The 19007-nt window shown below is 36.7% G+C and overlaps 1 protein-coding gene across 2 annotated transcripts in view; it reads right to left on the bottom strand.

The window, feature by feature from the left end:
- The window catches only part of LOC139971241 (autophagy-related protein 2 homolog A-like), a 37439-nt gene that overhangs the window by 5570 nt on the left and 12862 nt on the right, over positions 1-19007 (bottom strand). The window contains exons 16-40 of one of the 2 annotated variants that reach the window (XM_071977533.1): positions 18627-18723; positions 16690-16885; positions 15930-16072; positions 15286-15446; positions 14509-14657; positions 13846-13996; positions 13177-13367; positions 12557-12637; positions 11826-11932; positions 11134-11226; positions 10821-10891; positions 10030-10190; positions 8762-8944; positions 8206-8332; positions 7571-7815; positions 6930-7158; positions 6356-6398; positions 5529-5652; positions 5099-5266; positions 4381-4482; positions 3576-3642; positions 2776-2977; positions 2291-2360; positions 1016-1098; positions 228-349 (exon numbers count right to left, since the gene is read on the bottom strand). In XM_071977533.1, the coding sequence (XP_071833634.1) occupies positions 228-349; positions 1016-1098; positions 2291-2360; positions 2776-2977; positions 3576-3642; positions 4381-4482; positions 5099-5266; positions 5529-5652; positions 6356-6398; positions 6930-7158; positions 7571-7815; positions 8206-8332; positions 8762-8944; positions 10030-10190; positions 10821-10891; positions 11134-11226; positions 11826-11932; positions 12557-12637; positions 13177-13367; positions 13846-13996; positions 14509-14657; positions 15286-15446; positions 15930-16072; positions 16690-16885; positions 18627-18723 (3366 nt within the window). The remainder of the gene's footprint in view (positions 1-227; positions 350-1015; positions 1099-2290; positions 2361-2775; positions 2978-3575; positions 3643-4380; positions 4483-5098; positions 5267-5528; positions 5653-6355; positions 6399-6929; positions 7159-7570; positions 7816-8205; positions 8333-8761; positions 8945-10029; positions 10191-10820; positions 10892-11133; positions 11227-11825; positions 11933-12556; positions 12638-13176; positions 13368-13845; positions 13997-14508; positions 14658-15285; positions 15447-15929; positions 16073-16689; positions 16886-18626; positions 18724-19007) is intronic. The other variant, XM_071977534.1, reaches the window with a different exon arrangement.

The following is a 19007-nucleotide window of genomic DNA, read 5'->3' as shown; positions in this document are numbered from 1 at the left end:
CAAGGGGAGGATTCTCAATTTTTTTCATCTGGTCCATAGATATCATAATCTAGGGATCCAGCTGGCGACCAAGTCAGGAGTGTACATTTTGGTCCTTGTTTGGCTATGCCAAAACTTGCAGAACAAATCTTACTTGTGGAAAATATGTCTACATTAGGCGATTGGCCGTAAGTTCCTCACAAGATTATCACAAACCCTCTTCTGATTTTTAGGGTAATAATACTTACAAAATTCCACAAAAGAGTGCATTGGTCCAACACCACCAAGAATACTGGAGAACTGGTTCCTCTGTATATCAGTCATCCACTCATTGATTGCAAACTGCAGAAGTTTATCAACACCTAATAACCTGCAAGATATATATGAAAATACAAGAATTAACAATGTAGGGAACTGCAGAGTTTATCAACACCTAATAACCTGCAAGATATATATAAAAATACAAGAATTAAGGATCTAGGGAGCTGCAGAAGTTTATCAACACCTAATGACCTGCAAGATATTTATGAAAATACAAGAATTAACCATCTAGGAAGAAACCATCAACTCTGACATTACTTGACAACTATCAATAAATAAAAAATCCTCTCTTTACAAATCATATCTGAATAAAGAAATCACCTCGGGGAAGATTAAAAAGAGACTTTATACAGAGTTTGAAAGGAGAACGGGAAGGGGTAAGTGTGAGTTTCACAAATGAACACTACTCCATGTACTTAAGATGTCACTAAACCAATGTGCACAATGTAATATACATGGGAATGGGATAAGGAATATAAGGAGAAAGAACATTGCACATGAGCTATTTAGCTTACTTTTCTTTATGTCCGTACAAAAGTATATTTATTTTCCAGACAAAGTCTCGTAAATCGATGGAGGTTACAACTCAAATGTTCACAACATGAAAAGGAAGTAAAATAATTCAAAAATTCTGCCTTTTGTGCTTCAGAATTGGGGTAAGAGGGATATAGAGAAATTGACAAAACTTGCAGTTTTACTTTTGTGTTACACTTACCCTTGTCTGTTATGAAGTCTCCTGAGAGAAAATTCTGATTTATTTAGTTGACCAAGGCCAGCCAAGATACCTACAAATGTTCCCTATGAAATATCAAAAGAGAATATGACTGTGTTTGAATATGGAGAGATGTAAATATTAACTTTGCTGCTGTTGTAGAAAAATTAACAGTTGGTCACCTGACACAGTGGAGAGACTTTTTATGATGTTGTGATACTACTGATATAGTCTTGTTCATGTCCATTTTAAAAAGAATCTGGAACAAACAAATTTCTAATTCACTTTGAATTCTACTGGGAAATATGATTGGAGAAATTAATTAATTTTACATATAAAGGAGGATGAGGAGGACAAGAACAAAGACATATAGATTTCTAACATGCATATATACACCAGGAGAAGTGCTAAGGTATGGAAGAGAGAATACACAGGGCCTATGAGGTGCACCTGATCAGTTTATCAGTTCAATTGAAACCCTACCTAAATGATCTTGCTTTAAAGCTAAATACAGATTTTGTAAGTATGTATGCATGTATGTATTTTAGATCCTCCTGCAAGCAGGAACTCGCGAAGAAGCCATCATTGGCTTATCAAAGCCGCAAGCTGACAGAAGTCAGTCTCTTAGATTCATATTTAACGTCAATGATTATGAATTGTCAACAACTCTGCAACTGGACGACATACATTAATCTGGGAGTGACTCAAACTCAGGATCTTATGATGGAAAGGCACTGGCGTTATCCACTGAGCTAACACTCCTAAAGTCACTCTTTTAATTTATTTAAAGAGGGTATCTCAGTCATCAGATATTCAAATACATACTGACAGTCAGTTTAGTCAGGTAGGTTAGGTTCTTGATAAAATAATCATACAACACACTCATGTTGATGATAGTGAATATTCATACAAAAAGAAAAAGATTGTGAGCTAACATGCTGAGTGACTGGTACAGTCAGACAGAAATGACTGTCCATACCCTGAATATCTTCACCTGATTGGCTGATAAATATAGCATTTATACTGTGGAGGTGTCTTGGTAGCAATAGCACTGTTTGGTACCTACAAAAACTTTTCCAAAGACTTGAGCCATTTCTGCTTTGAGTAAAGTAGCATTCCAAGGTGAAAGGTGACTAATAACACAATCTATCCAAATGATGGTGTGTGTGTCTGCTTCATATCTTGTCCTGTGTCTTCCTTTAACACATACCAGATATATCAGAAAGTACATCACAAACTCACAAGAATCTGTATAACAAAGACAAGAGAATTAATTACCTGTTCCATTTGGAGTCTTTTCCCCTCATAGTCTAACTTGACAGGAACATCCGGAGAAAAGACAAAAGACCTGGCAAGATAATGAGAATAGTACAGATTCAGTGCACAAAAGACCTGGCAAGACATGAGAATATTATAGATTCAGTGTACAAAATACTTGGCAAGACATAAGAATAGTATAGATTCAGTGTACAAAAGACCTGGCAAGACATGAGAATAGTACAGCTTCATTGCACAAAATAATGAACCTAGAAACGGTTGTCATGTTCCATTACTAGGGCCTGCCTACCAATAATTTCAACCAGCACCCCGTCATTTGAAATGACTTCATTCTTTCACGGAAAACAATAAGTCACTAAAATTATCCGATCTACAAATTGACAAAATAAAGTAATTCTGAACTTTTCTCTTAATTTTGAATATATTCATAAAACATATTTATGTCAAGAGTTCAATTTTGGTGTCCTTAGTTTTATGAGACTCACCTAAAGAATATTGGTGCTAGCGCCCCCTCCTTGTGTATGGGCTTTCGTACTGGAGACAATGAACTTGGTTCTTTGCTATCGAGTGAATGGTAGTTATCAACAGGTCTTTTCAACGGTGAAGTTGATGACCCCGGCACCTGTATGGGGACAGAGGTAACTGAGGGAGGGGTGACACCACCCGCTGAGGATGGAGGGTAGTTGTCTACAAAATGAGAATAGAAAACTGATCTCTGTTAGCAAGCAGAATAATTTCAGTATAGTTTTCAAAATCAGAGTTTCATCTTAATTTGTCTGTTTAATAGTACCCAATGTCTTATTCATGAAACAAAACATATTTGACACAAGGTAAATTCATTAGGGATGTTGTTTCTTGACGTACAGGACAGGTAGAGTATGTAAGTAGCTATCTATCTTAAAATATGAATTCATGTCAGATGTGATCTACATCTATTATTTCTGTAACTTTTGTGAGCTGACATTGCTAGACATATTTATGGTGGCTTCCTGGCACATATTCCAGGTGAACATTTTCCTAAATATAGTGGAATATTTGGGAAAAAAATTGCCCCCTTCCTTCTTTCCTTTATTCTTTACATTGGATTTTTCCACAATCTATTGTAACTGTTTGACTATTTTGGGTTGTTTATCCTGTTATGATATATATCCCCTTGTTGCATATATCCCCTTGTTGCATATATCCCCTTGTTGCATATCTCTTTTATATCCTCATGTGGTGTGTATCCCCTTGTTATGCATATATCCTCTTGTTGTGTATATCCTCTTTTTGGGTATATCCTTACCTGTTGGTCCTTCTATCTGCAATCCATAGATCTCCTTAAAGAAATCCAACACGAAGAAAAGAGCATCCTACACACCAACAAAGAAAGGAAAGCAAGATAAACAATCAAACCCAATGCATCACTCAGATTGGCCTTATAAAGTAAACAGACATTAACAGCATGATTATAACAGGATCACTAAACTACAAACAGGATTAAAATGGTTCAAAGGCAAGACACTCATTCAGGGAATTGGTTTTGCTTTTGAAGGAGATTAGATTAGTTTTGTCTAAATTTAAATGAAATTAAACCTTCCTGAGGCACTTTACATTAATAATGTTTAATAACAGCCTTAACTTCAGAATCAAGCAAGTCACATCCTTGGCCAAAGTTTTTTTTAGTATTCAAGAGGCAAGTATACTTGACACTAATTCTATCCATATTTCTTGCAATATCGATGTTGTCAATCAAAGACTAGAATATGTATAAGCCCAATTAGGAAACCACACTCACCCTGAACTTGCACTGCATAACAAACAAGCCTTTAAATAGTTCTGTTTGGAGTACAACCTTGAATATATCAAGTTGATCTCTTACACAGAAATACACAACAATTCTTTTGGAAATATCAAAAAGAAATCAGAAAAAGCCAAAAGTAAACACCATTGGCAGCAAATTTTGTATTTTGGGAACTAGCTGTAACTAAACATTAGCAATTACTGAAAACTGAATAAGAGTAATGGATAAACCTCTATCCCCAACCAAATTCTGCTGTGAGCAACATGATGGTATGTTGTAAATGCATTCAATGTTTAACATTAGTCACCTGGTCTATATTAAACCTCATAGGTTGTAAGGAAACCCTCAGGCAACACTCTTGGGTGGGCACAGCTGCATCTGGACGGATGTGAACAGCCCGAATGGAGACCTTAACATAAAAGATAAGTTTGAAGAAATGAAATCTATGAAATTAATGGGTGGATCATAACTTTCTCCTCGCTTGGAAAACATCTCTCAACTAATACATGGAATAAGTATTGGGGAGAAATTAATCTGGTTAAATAGTCAGGGCCTGTAGAGATGCCATGGGAGGGTTATATTGGTAGTGCAAAAGATCTAAATCTAACAGCTGTGAATTTTCAAAAGGGATAGATAACATTTCCTTTGCTACAGTCACATCCTGTACAACATTTAGGCCCCCCCATGGCTATAAGTACGGACAATATTGATTCTTTAATATAGCAATCTTAGATCTCAAAAGGAAATCATTTAAGCTTCATTTCCCAACATCTGCCATTTCATCATCAAGATGTTGTAACCTAATAGAGTTTGTCTGACAATTTTCTGTCATAAAAAATTGAAAAAGTTCACTCTTTTCTACAAGGAGAAAGGAAAACTCTAAGGAAACCATGAACAGAAGCACGGCTGGGACATTATAAAATATTGAAAGAGAAAAGACAATTATTGGTTAGAAACAGGATTAAAACTCAGTGGCCTCAGGGTACAAAATTAGGACAAAACCCACCAAAATAAAACAGACTTACCATACTAGCATTTGAGCGCTTGGGAATCTTGCCGGATGAATATTGATAGAGGAACTTGTTGATCTGAGATGCGGCCAGCTTGTCTCGAACCTCGATGTCATTGATGAGTAAAACTTGCCTAGCTGCGTGAGTTGTGTGGTTTGGGTAAACCTCATGTCTGAACTGAAGCTGTAATAAACAACAGATATATATATATGCTGCACTTTGCTCACATCACAACAAACTTCACGCGATATAAACAGATCTAACTGCTTCTGATGTCAGAATAAGACGAGCCTTCGCCATACCTTTGTTATCTTTCGGAACTAAATTATTTTTAGTTTTAATTTTTTTTTGTAATTTTAAAATGTTTAATTATTTTAAGCTGGAATGATATAATCGAGTTTATGGTCTACATAATACATTTCCTTAATATTCAATCCCACTTTACCTTATTAACTTGAAACTCCATGAGTACTTTGTGGTCCCTTCCTTTGCCCCCTCTCTCCTTCCAGTCCATGCTCTGAGGGTCCCTCTGGTCCTTTGGTTTCCTATCTGAGCCAGGAGAACCCATCCTAAAAACCAAAATACGAATCGTCTCAATCATTCTGAACCTTGTCAGTTAGTATTAAGGTACATGACATGCAACTGAGGGAGGCAAGTTAATACATTTGAATCCGCACATGGTATCATCAGACTATATCTAATGAAGAAACAAAGATGAACTATTGAATTATACAAGAAATGTTGTGAACTAAATGAGCAATGGTTGTTCAGTATGCACTTATCACATTATACAACTAGGGGTCTAGAGTCTTGACTCATACCAAAAACTATGTCACAACAGTTGAGTAGAGCAGCCAATATTCTGATCAGGCAGTTTGTGCTCAGCTCAATAAGCTATTTGATTGGTTGTTTCCAACTGGCTCGTGTTTGTCATAGTCATAAATCATGTCAAACTATTAACATACACGCATGCATTACATTTGCTTAAAATGTGCTACGTTACTAGCAAAGGAAACAAATGGAAAGGGAATGAATGTTACTTTGTGAAGTTTCCTACCTAACTTCATAAATAATCATGGATAGAAAGTGATTCACTTTCAAGGGTTTTTCTTCAATGTTTTATAAATTAGGAGATACTTTAGTTCAAACTCGTTATACGGAAGGTACATGTTGGTTTCTTTTTGGCTTCTTCTACAATTTTTAATTTATGTGAGAGTGCCTGGCTAATTTGCATATGGTTATCTAACAGCTGCAACAACAACAATAACCTACCTTTGTTTGCTATGAGTGTGTTCCTTCATACCTGAAGATAGCTCTACATTAAAAAAAAGAAATTAAAAAATCATATTAGATTCATGATGATCGCTGGATTTGTTATACTTATTCCTTCAATGTAAATTAAATGCAAAGATTAGAAGAATATGTGCAGGGAGTGTCAGCTCAGGGAACAAGGAGTGTTAGTGTTAGCTCAGTGGTTAACACGGTGCCTTTCAATCATAAGGTCCCGAGTTCGAGTCACTCCAAGATTAATGTATGTCGTCCAGTTACAGAGTTGTTGACAATTGACAATTCATAATCATGGACGTTAAATATGAATCTAAGAGACTGACTTCGGTCAGCTTGCGGCTTTGATAAGCCAATGATGGCTTCTTCGCGAATTCCTTGCAGGAGGATCTAAAATACAATACAATACATGTATTTACCCTTCCTTATTAAAATCTACTCCCAAACAGCATGAGACTCGCAGCCGATATTGCATTGACTAAACATTAGTTGACTACTTTTTACAAACACACTTTTTTCCAAAAGGGAACAGAATTATTTATTGTAGAAAGAAAAGGCTTACTGGAACCTTTGGGACTTTCATCAGCTTTCTTCTGGGGTATACCAAAGTCATTTCCACCATACATGTGCCATATAACCGTCAATTCCTGTACTGTAAACATCTGGAGAGCATCTGGAAAGTGAGCAGGTGCCTTCAGTTGGTCTCCTTTACCATAGGGCTTGGAGAAGTGGTCATCCAAAATCTTAATGTTTGGAGCAAGGACCTTTACAACAGGTTCTCCATCTCTGCTCTATATGAAACAAGAAATACTTCACTCCTTTATAAACGCCTAAACAGCATACTAAGACAAAAAGATTAATATTTGTGAGGACTTGATGGATGATATATGGCCAATCCCAACCAAGTTGTATTAAACTGACTTTCCAAAAGACAAATCTTAAATCTTAAGTAGATTGGAACATAACAATCCAAGGAAACCAATTCACTGGTAATGAATTCACAGATGGTCATACTTTAGAAACACCCACCTTTCTCTACTGGACAACAGACAAACACTTGTCATACAAGATGCTGTATTTTCCAGCAACAAAAGAGCCCTCATACCACAATGGAACAGGGTTGAAAACAGACCTAGGGTGTCATGGAAATTATTCCCCTAATAATGCCTACTAAAATACTTATCATCTTAACTTTCAACCTACCCCAATCCCTGCTCCCAAGTCATCTAGAATGTCGAATCCGTCGTCATCGATGAAATGGTCCTCTTGGCTGGTCTTGCTTTGTTCGTCGACATCTATCATCCGCAGCTCCTGGTCGATCAGGTCATGGTGAGAATCCAGCATGGCGGTCTCCATCACTGGGCTGCTACCGGTGTCTTCGTTTGGAAAATAGAACATGCGTGAGTTTGGAGACTCAGAGAGAGTACATGGCACAGCGAAAGGACCGTCTAGAAATGTAAACAGAGAGAGATGTGTCTAGATAACACTATGGAACAGTAAAATTAAATTTAATGGTCTGCTAGAGATTACTACAACATACCAGCACAATGCAAAGTAGTTAATGCTCTCAAACATACTAATTGAACCTTCTACTACTAAAACAAAAGACATCCCTACAAGCACAATACATACTTAATGCACAATGCACAGTTCATTCCCAATGCATAGTAAATGCACAATGTACAGTTAATGCCCAATGCATTGTTAATGCACAATGCACAGTTCATTCCCAATGCATAGTTAATGCACAATGCTCAGTTAATGCCCAATGCATTGTTAATGCTCCCAAACATACTAATAGAACCTACTGTATATAGAAAACTTTACCATTCACTTACCTGAACCTTGTTTTGTCTTTCCTCCAGGGCTGAGTTCCTCCATGGCTTCATCCATCAACATGGTCATCTGATCCAGGTGATTTCCCTGACCAAGAGGACTCTTGCTGACCATTGTATCAAGTTCAGTCTAGGAAAGAGTAAGTCAAGATTCCATACTTCATAGCAGCTTATTGAGCCTTAAAAATGTTTCTACTTGTGCACAACATTGCAATTGATGAGACAAAGACAGTTTTGATCATCCAACTAACATTATATGAATCGCCAGAAAAAAAACCCAAAAAATACAATTAACTAGACCTGTGAACAAAAAATTATAGATTAGAAACTTAACTAATTCTAAATGACCTTAAATGGCATTCAAACAACAGTCCACCTCCTTTTAATATTTTTTCTGATTTCTAATCACACCAAACCATGCAAATCATAAAATAGAAACATTTAGCCTTTGAAGAAGATCCTGCTAGGATCGAAACGTCAGGCCAACTTACTTTTACACAAACTAGAAACATGAAAGTACCGAAATATGACAAAAAGTGTAAATCTCGATAAAACTCACTGCGAGTTCGCAGTCCGCATCGTTGATGGTGGGGGGTGCATGAGGAGCAGAGGAGGAGGAGGAGGTCCTGATATCTCCATCACTGGCAAGGTATATTAACAGGGATGCAAGAGCGCTGCAAGAATCTGCACATGTTCTGATATGAATCATGTCATTCCTCACTCTCAACTCAAACTGAGGACTCTGTGGAATCAATTAGAAAGTAAATTTGGAAGAAAACTTAAGAACAAGGTCTATGACAGATTTGAAAACAGATGGTCGAGATAGTCATACTGTATGGTCTGAGTTTAACCTTTCATGTTGGTTCACAGTACAGTTTACTGTAGCTTTTATATGGGGTACCGTTCCTGTGAGAATTTGATACAGCAATCAGAGTGGTAGTATCTGTGTATTGCTGCTTTCAAGAGATGACTTTGGTTGAATGGGCAATTCCTTCTAAGCATAATTTAAAAATTCAAGAAAACTAGGTTTTGCTTCAGTGAACTGTCATCTCTGGGGTTTGCCACTGTTCTCAATGCTTCATGTCATAATGCCACCTGGGTGAAATATCTCTTAGTCTATCTTTTCATATCTTTGCGGTGAAAGTAAACTTTTGATCCTGCTATAAACTGGACGAATTTTTAAGTTATATACCAAAATATATGAGATTCTACTACCACATAAACCACAGAAAAATGACGTAGTGAAAACACAATGAAAAGCATCTAATAGCTTCATGCGGGTAGCAGCTCTGTGATACCATATTTTGGACTTTCCCAAATATGGCATACAAGGAACATGAAAACCATATCATTTCTTGTACATGGAGCTGTCTTTCCTCACACAGGTATCTCCATCCCATAGGTGTGGGAATCTCTAACAGTTTAGTGTTTCCAATCAAAGACACTGTTATCAGTCTAGGTTGTGCTTCTAGACCATTTTTATATAAATTTTCTTTTCAATTTTTTGGGGTTGTTTTGATTGAGTTACTATGATTTATAAAACAATGGATTCATATTAAGGCCTGCATTGTGGAGCAGACGTCATCATTGATTTGGCTTTAAAGGAGCATTCCAGAGATTTAAATACATTTTAAAGTTGAATATCTTGAGAAGCTGAACAGCTATAGAAACATTACTAGCACTCCAATTGTTTCTTTCTTCTTGGCCAATGACATACCAAGACTAATATTCTACCTAAAGTCATCCTTTAAATTTGACCTCGTTACGACCTCACAGGGAGGAGAAGAGCCAGGATGATTTGATTGAAATCAGCACCCACTATCTTACCTTTCTGACCCTTTTCCCATCGAGACCTCCACCGTTGTTGTTTCCAGCTTTGGATGGAAACCGACCGTTTCTCGACAGGTTCGGCCTGTCGTCATCTTTCACTTCTGCGTTCGTTCTGAGATTGACCTCCAGGTTACCCACGTCTAAAACACAAACGTAATCTATCGACCGAGAAGAAAAAAAAAAGAAACAAACATGAGGATCAAACTCTCTGAAGTTGAAACTAAATCTGCTGAGAACACTACTGAGACCATGCAACTGATTGTCAGTAACATCTTAGTTGTACCTCAAATACTGTCACTAAGCTTGGTTGGTATTATAGTTGATAGTCATGAATGCATGGAGGGTTAATTTTCAGCACCACCCCACCCTCCACCCCCTCCCATTCCTACAGACCAACATTCTTTTCTATGCCACTTCACTTATTCTAGATTGCATTTCAAGGAAAATGGAACTGAAGTCACACCATTACGAAATGAAAATCAATTAAATAATCCATATAAAACAAGACAAGAAATTCTCTCTTATTTTGTTTTATTGTAAGCAGCATAGTATGTAGAAAAGTGACCTGTTGTGTCTGCTGCAATTGACCTGAGCGGTAACCATGACAACAAGGACATGCCCATTGTGTGTTAACCCTAATGATCATACTTCTTATCACCCTTGAGTGTTACTCTCAACAATTCGTGTTACCCATTGATCATGGTGAGGTGTAACATCTGATGCCATAATGTATGTTAATACAATAGATAGGTGATTTCACTTTTTGAGAAAATCTTCAAGAAACTTACTTTTCCTCAAATCTACTCTTTGCTCATTGCATTTGTCCGAGAGAAATAAAAATGCATTATCAACCAGGAACCTGTTGGAGGCAAGGAAAGAAACACAGAGGAAGGAATAACCACAAAAAAACATTCCCTATGGCTTGGCAACTACAAGTGACCTTGTCTAAATGTATTTTATTAATCTAACAAGTGGTGGTGCTTCTTCATGTGTGTACACTACTTCATGACTGTATAGGTACAATTTTGCAATGATGTTACTCAATATTCAAATACACATTGTAATATTAGCAAAGAAATCATTTATTTATGCTTTTCTTACCTTTGCACAGATATTTTAGCTTCATACATTAAGTTGCTTGATATACTGAGAGAGTCCAATAACAAGAAGGACCTGAGTGGAAGGGAAACAGGCCTGTCATCAAAGAGAAAAAACAAAACAAAATTTGAGTAAAATATGTAAGTAATTTGTAAACATAATATATATTACTTGATGGTACCCCTATTTACGTTTATTTAGGTAATAGCTTACTCAGCAGTACCAAACCAATAGACAACATGGCTTGAACACTTGTTACAGTTGGTTGAAAACATCTTGTATCTTACAGCAATTGACTGTACAACTACACACGAGCCAAAGAAATAATAAATTGATGTTCTAGTTTTCCCGATCAGTGGCACAATAAAAAAATCTTTGCTGAAGTTGCTAAATTTATTGACAGATTAGGCTAATCACCAATTGCACTATTTTTAAGATATTAAGATATTTAAGATATTACAAGCAGTGCATTAAGAGTTGAATCCCTTAAGTACAAAACTGAAGCAGCTGCATTTACTGTGTTAACCTATTACCATTGATAGCTTAGCTTCAAACTGTATCACAAAACAAAGCTATGACCCTCTACCTATACCATTGTTATCATGGTAGGAACCAGCAGTGAAGGAATTTCTAACTTTAAAACGCTCTTGATGGTCAAAATCAAGGGCAAGAAACACTTCTAAACCGATTCTTACCTATAATCTAAACCACATCCCCATAGATGAGCGTGGAATTCTGTGATGACTTTTGGTATCTGGTAACCTTTGATCTCAACATCGGTTAAGTCAAAAAGCTCACCAAGCTGAAAAAGAATGCAAAAAATGTGAACATTAGCATCATTTCAATATATCTCACACAAAAAATATCACATTTGATCATTGACCATTATACATCACAGGTACACCATGTCAGTACTGCCATATTTAAGTATAACACTTTAACTACTCCAACATCATTCTCTAACGTCATCCCTTGTGCAAGTATATAATTTTGAGAGAATTTAAATCAAACTTCAATTTTAAAGTCTTTATTTGTGAGGTTATTTCTCATTATTCAAAGTTAATCAGGCATGCAATAAGTATTAGTAATAGTACTTAGCACAGTCAAAGATGAGCAGAAAGTATGATATATGAACATTGGTAGAAAATCTACATGTCTCAGAGAAGCAAACAATTCATTGATTTGATATAAATGTTTGCTAAATTTGATAGGAAAAGTTAAAAATTAATCAGCAAAATGGTTGAGGACAAAAAGCAGAGAACAAAAAAAAAAAAATTGTTGTTCCTTGATAAGTATGTTGATTCTAACTGACCTGGACAATCCAGTGGTTGTTAATTAATTTACTGATTAATTAATGGGTGAAACGATACATGAAAATCAAGCGAAGAACATGTTGTTCCTTGTAAGTATGTTGATTCTAACTGACCTGGACAATCCAGTGGTGATGTAACTGGGATAATGTAACCCTCATAGTAGCACCTCTTAAACCAACAGCACATTGCATCATCTGAAAGAAAGGGGTCACCATTAATGTTGTTTCTGATTAAATCATGATGTTTTGGGCTGGAAAATACATTTTGTAAACAAGAATGCGATCAACAAGGACATTTGTCTACATAGTACAGACATTAGGGTCGATTATTGCATTTTAACATGTTTTACCCAAATCAAGTGTGGTATCCAAATCAAGCAAGGTACCCAAATCATGTGTGGAACCCAAATCAAGTGTGGTACCCAAATCAAGTGTGGTACCCAAAATCAAATGTGGTAACCAAATCAAGTGTGGAACCAAAATCAAGAATGGTACCCAAATGAGTGTGGTACCCAAATCAAGTGTGGTACCCAAAATAAAATGTGGTACCCAAATCAAATACGGAACCCAAATCAAGTGTGGTACCCAAATCAAGTGTGGTACCCAAATCAAGTGTGGTACCCTTATGGAGCATTTCACCACCCTTGGAGCTATTTCCCAGCCAAGTTTGGTACCGTCGTTACCATGGGTACAACCATTGTAACAAATGTAAGAGTCAGTTTCAGTTAACGTACCTTGCAGTTGGTATCTTCCTTAAACTCCATCTTCAGGGCAAGAGCTAACATCGGCTGTGTTTTCTGTCTCCCAGACGGTTTGCCTGTCACCCCCTCTTCAGACAGATGAAGACACAGCTGTAGGTGTTCTGGAATGGGTTGGCTCGGGTCGTGCATCATGAAAGGACTCTCCGAATCGTTGGCCGTAACACCTTAAACGATGAAGAGAAGAAATTTAGGGTAATTAAAAAAAAAAATATTTATAATAAACATAGAAGACGGCAGAAAATAATTTTGTCCTGATGTTGTAATTCTATCCGATATGTTTAATTTTCAGAACAGAGGCTGGGAAGAAAATTTGCTTTCCATGTATGCCAGTCACACTAACCACTGATCACCCAACCCCAACAGCGAGTTCCCTTACCACGAGGAAAATAACTTGTAAACGTTAGGTGACTGCAACACCCAACCTTTGAAGATTCCCAGACTTTATGCCACCATGTCCTACAATTGCATATATAACCCTTGTTTATCTTTTCCCCATTGTCTGTGTATGTCAGCTATCTACAGATAAGACAACATAAAATCATTGAAAATTAATAAATCTTTATTTATGACATTCTTTTGTCGCCCAAATATAAAACTGCAATAAAAAATATAATAACTTTCCATTTCATCATGGTGACATACCATTTTGAAAGACATCCAATGTTTTGGCCTGGGCACATAGATAAGACATGCCAGGGTCTCCTTTGACTGCTGTAACTGCAAAGAGGTTCGTTTCTTCCAACAGTATAAGAATCTCTCCGTGAGCATCCATGTCGACCACACCGTCCTCTTTCTGTCAACAATGATTAACAAATAACAAGAGACGTTATTCTGATTTGCATCCTAAGCAATTTTTCAGACATTGAATTGTCACCAAATTCACTTTGCTCGAATGAGATGGGAGAGAGTTTTGGTCATTAGCCTTCAGGTTTGATTTTAGGTATCTTGAAAGGAATGAAAGACCATTTGGGAGAAATACATTGACTTCAAAACTTGTAAATGTTCCTCAGCAAAGGCTGTGCATTGGGACCTACACAACTATTTGGCTGAACCAGATTCTTGGGTGCAGAGTAGACTAGGTATAAGTACATCTGCTTTCAAAGGTTAGAATTTAGGTTAAAACTGGCTAATTCTTTTGAAATAAAGAAATGAAAAAAAATATAGCAAAATTATTAAGTTATTATACAATTGATTTAAATATGATATGTCCATGTACATTTGTGTGTGAGTCATTATAATGCAAAGGCCACTGACTGATATCATTTCCTATGTTTTTTTGGTAAATAAAAACCCATGTGAACTCACCACAATTGGCATTTGAGCCGAGAGGAAACCTTGACCGACTACGAGACTGAAGGACATGAAGTTCTGACCGGCAGCTAGTTCCTTAGAGCCCTTATTCCTACCACAGCTTCTCTTGATGGATTCCAAATCATCATCATCTTCATCAGACTCTACACAAAAGGATAAAAATATATATCATGAAATCACCAGCAAAAGGGCAACATATAACAGCTCCATTCAGTAATTGATACGACGAATATGAATGTCAGAGTACAACAGCATGAGTTCAAGTACAACAGCTAAGTATGAATACAACAACATGAGTACAAGTACAACATGAGTATGAGTACAACAGTATGAGTATGAGTACAACAATATGTGTGCAAATACAACAGCATGAGTACGAATACAACAGCACGAGTATGAGTACAACAGCATGAGTACGTATACAACAGCATGAGTACGAATACAACAACATGAGTACGAGGAGTACAACGGCATGAGTACGAGTACAACAACATGAGTGCCAGTACAAGTAGAAGTCCCCTTGATATTAGTACCAGCAAGTACAAGTGAGTACAAGGCTCTGAGTGTCACATCAAGGACTCAATATTACAATAGTATCAATGATTTACAAAATGTATTGAGTATGAGTATACATACAAATCCATGAGTGCAACCATGCTAGGATATAGGTAATGAGTAATGAGTAAAGAGTAATGAGTCACTACTCAAATGTGATTCATGTAATAAATGGTACATTTGCAACTTATCTCTGCTTGGTCTTCAGATACTCACCAGTAAAGCCGTAACTGGATTGGCAGACTGAGAAGTACGGCTGAGAGCCAAACTGAGACAAGATATCCATACCAGCCACTGGTCCGAATGACTGACAGACATTGATGATGTCACGGGGTGTAGGAGCAGATGGTGTCCATAGCAACAGGTCATTGCCAAACCTTCAAAGAGAGATAAGTTAATGGAGACATAAAATCAGGCACCATCTTTGAATTATGCCAAAAATTAAACTTCCGGCAAAAACTTACATTTTATTTGCAAGTTTCAATGTTCTTTTTGAATCAGTTTCAACTGGACCTTGGACATATCAGAGTGATGCCATAAGCGTATGAATTATTTCATCTTTTTTTCGATGGTATTGTTTCAATTTTCACAAGCAAATTATTGTATTGCAGTTATTGCTTTAATATATGACTGTGTTTATGGAACAAGTAGAAATTTGTTTTAGTCATTTTGGGAACTTTGCTCACAAGGTGTGTGTGTATCATATATGTTGATGACGATGAAATGGTTTATGATTTCTAACAGTTGAAAAATTTTAGTAGTCATTATGTATCTTGTGGGGACATTCCAGACATTTTACATATTTTCAAAGTATCATAATTAAGAAATCAAACAGCCATCTTAAGTCAATACGGTCTTACCTGTTGTAAATAGTCTCTAAGAAGTCTTTGCTAGGTAAGTGAACAGATACATTTGGTAAAGTTAGTTGAAGGCTGAACCTGGAGCTCTTGGTCGAGGTATCGATGAACTCTGCCATCTCATCTGGATCTCCGGGCATCACCATCTGGCGACCAAAAGAAAAACAAATCACCTGTTAGAATCATTTAAGTGTCTGTTGCAAACTCACTGGCAACCAGTAATAGGTATTGAAGTTTGCAACGATTAACTGATAAAAGATGACTGAGATGGTCACTTGAAAGGTAGAAAGTTTGAACCTTTAACTTTTGGAAAACTTTTCCAAACAGTTCACCACGTTTGATTGTGGGTTGATTACAAGTATAAAATCCATCATGATAAGTTAATAAGTGGGAGGTGGTGTATCATAGGAAATGATGCTATTGAATTGCAAACACTAGCAGAAGTAAAGCAAGTTTGCGTGACCATTGTTTCAGATTTGTTAATGACTTGCTCACACTTTTAATTACAATTTAAATGACTTTTAATCGACTTGCTCACACTTTTACTTTTAATTACAAAGGAATAAAAGACTTTTGAGAAGAGGTCTTTCCCTATTACTATTGTGATAACTAACTTATCAGTAATGAAAGAAATGATGGGAAGCCAGAAGAAACGGTTTTTTGTAAATCTTTATCCGTAATGGAACCAAGCACCAGACTCTTTAATGCATCTCTGAATGATAAACATATACAAGGTTGGATTTTGAAGCTAGACTGACTTTACCTGATCTTCCATCATGTAACCCACTCGTTTAGCACTGAATGGGGAAGGTTCTTTGTTCTCCTGTTGTCTGCAGTAGCTCTCGCCGATGGATTCCTCCATGGGGTGGCGACTGAAGGACGAGTCTGGCTCGCCTAGGTGGTTATTGGATCTCTCTAGAATGTTCTGCTCAGGAATGGGATTTATTGACACAACAAGTCTGGAAGAAGACCAAAGGGTGAGAGAGAGGGGATAGAAACAATGATCATGGAAACAAGAGGAGAAAGGATAACATAGCAAACTGAGTAGACTAGAGACAGTAAACTGTGTAAACTAAAGACAGCAAACTGTGTAAACTAGAGACAGCATACTATATAAAATAGAGACAGCAAACTGTAGACTAGAGACAGTAAACTGTGTAGACTAGAGACAGTAAACTGTGTAGACTAGAGACAGTAAACTGTGTAAACTAGAGACAGCAAACTATGTAAACTACAGACAGCAAACTGTAAATTAGAGACAGCAAACTGTAAATTAGAGACAGCAAACTGTGTAAACTAGAGATAGTAAACTATGTAAACTAGAGACAGTAAACTGTGTAAACTAGAGAAAGCAAAGTGTGTAAACTAGAGACAGCAAACTGTATAAACTAGAGACAGCAAACTGCATAAACTAGAGACAGCAAACTGCGTAAACTAGAGACAGAAAACTAGAGAAAGCATACTGTGTAAACTAGAGACAGCAAACTGTGTAAACTAGAGACAGCAAACTGTAGACTAGAGACAGTAAACTGTGCAGACTAGAGACAGTAAACTGTGTAGACTAGAGACAGTAAACTGTGTAAACTAGAGACAGCAAACTATGTAAACTACAGACAGCAAACTGTAAATTAGAGACAGCAAACTGTAAATTAGAGACAGCAAACTGTGTAAACTAGAGATGGTAAACTATGTAAACTAGAGACAGTAAACTGTGTAAACTAGAGACAGCAAAGTGTGTAAACTAGAGACAGCAAACTGTATAAACTAGAGACAGCAAACTGCATAAACTAGAGACAGCAAACTGCGTAAACTAGAGACAGAAAACTAGAGAAAGTATACTGTGTAAACTAGAGACAGCAAACTGTGTAAACTAGAGACAGCGAACTATGTAAACTAGAGACAGCAAACTGCGTAAACTAGAGACAGCAAACTGCGTAAACTAGAGACAGCAAACTGTGTAAACTAGAGACAGAAAACTGTGTAAACTAGAGACAGCAAACTAGAGAAAGCATACTGTGTAAACTAGAGACAGCAAAGTGTGTAAACTAGAGACAGCAAACTGTATAAACTAGAGACAGCAAACTGCATAAACTAGAGACAGCAAACTGCGTAAACTAGAGACAGAAAACTAGAGAAAGTATACTGTGTAAACTAGAGACAGCAAACTGTGTAAACTAGAGACAGCGAACTATGTAAACTAGAGACAGCAAACTGCGTAAACTAGAGACAGCAAACTGCGTAAACTAGAGACAGCAAACTGTGTAAACTAGAGACAGAAAACTGTGTAAACTAGAGACAGCAAACTAGAGAAAGCATACTGTGTACACTAGAGACAGCAAACTGTGTAAACTAGAGACAGCAAACTGCATAAAGTAGAGACAGAAAACTGTGTAAACTAGAGACAGCAAACTGTGTAAACTAGAGACAGCAAAGTTTGAGTTAAAGGCACATTAGCGTGACACTGATTGATTCATTGGAACATGTCAAATGAAGACCTGTCACAATTTCAAAGTAAACATTTAAATTTGACGTTGTCCTAAAACATGGCTTCATCAGCTAATGCGCAGCATCATCAGAAGAAACGGCATTACCAAGGCTGAGATATTTATAAAGATACCATACAGCTAATATGCAGCAACACTGTGTACCATGAGACACATTACAATGAGTAACATTAAGACATAAACCAGAAACACTCACCTGGGCCAGTCAATCTTCTTATCATTGTTGTCCTCACCACCTCTGACCACTTTAAGAAATGGTATCAATGGTGCAGAATTCTCCATCTGCATAGAGGCTGTTACCATTAAGGCATTAAGGCATAAAACAAAAGACAATTACATAATTAAAGAATTCAAAAATATATATATATTTATATTACAAAGAAATGCAAAGCATTTAAGTGAGCTTGATAGCCATTCACATCTTTAGCATTTCTTCAAGTTTTTCAAGGCTCTATTTAATACATTCACAAGAAGAGTATATACAAAATATCCAGATAAAAACACCTTACTTATTACTGAAATCTATTGAATGCTGTACAACACAATGCAATACAAAGAAATAGAAAACTGAAAACAA

The sequence above is a fragment of the Apostichopus japonicus genome, chromosome 8 (assembly GCF_037975245.1).
Source record: "Apostichopus japonicus isolate 1M-3 chromosome 8, ASM3797524v1, whole genome shotgun sequence".
Taxonomy (NCBI): Eukaryota; Metazoa; Echinodermata; class Holothuroidea; order Aspidochirotida; family Stichopodidae; genus Apostichopus; species Apostichopus japonicus.
The sequence above is the reverse complement of the archived record's forward strand: the minus strand, read 5'-3'. Positions and strand labels throughout refer to the sequence as shown.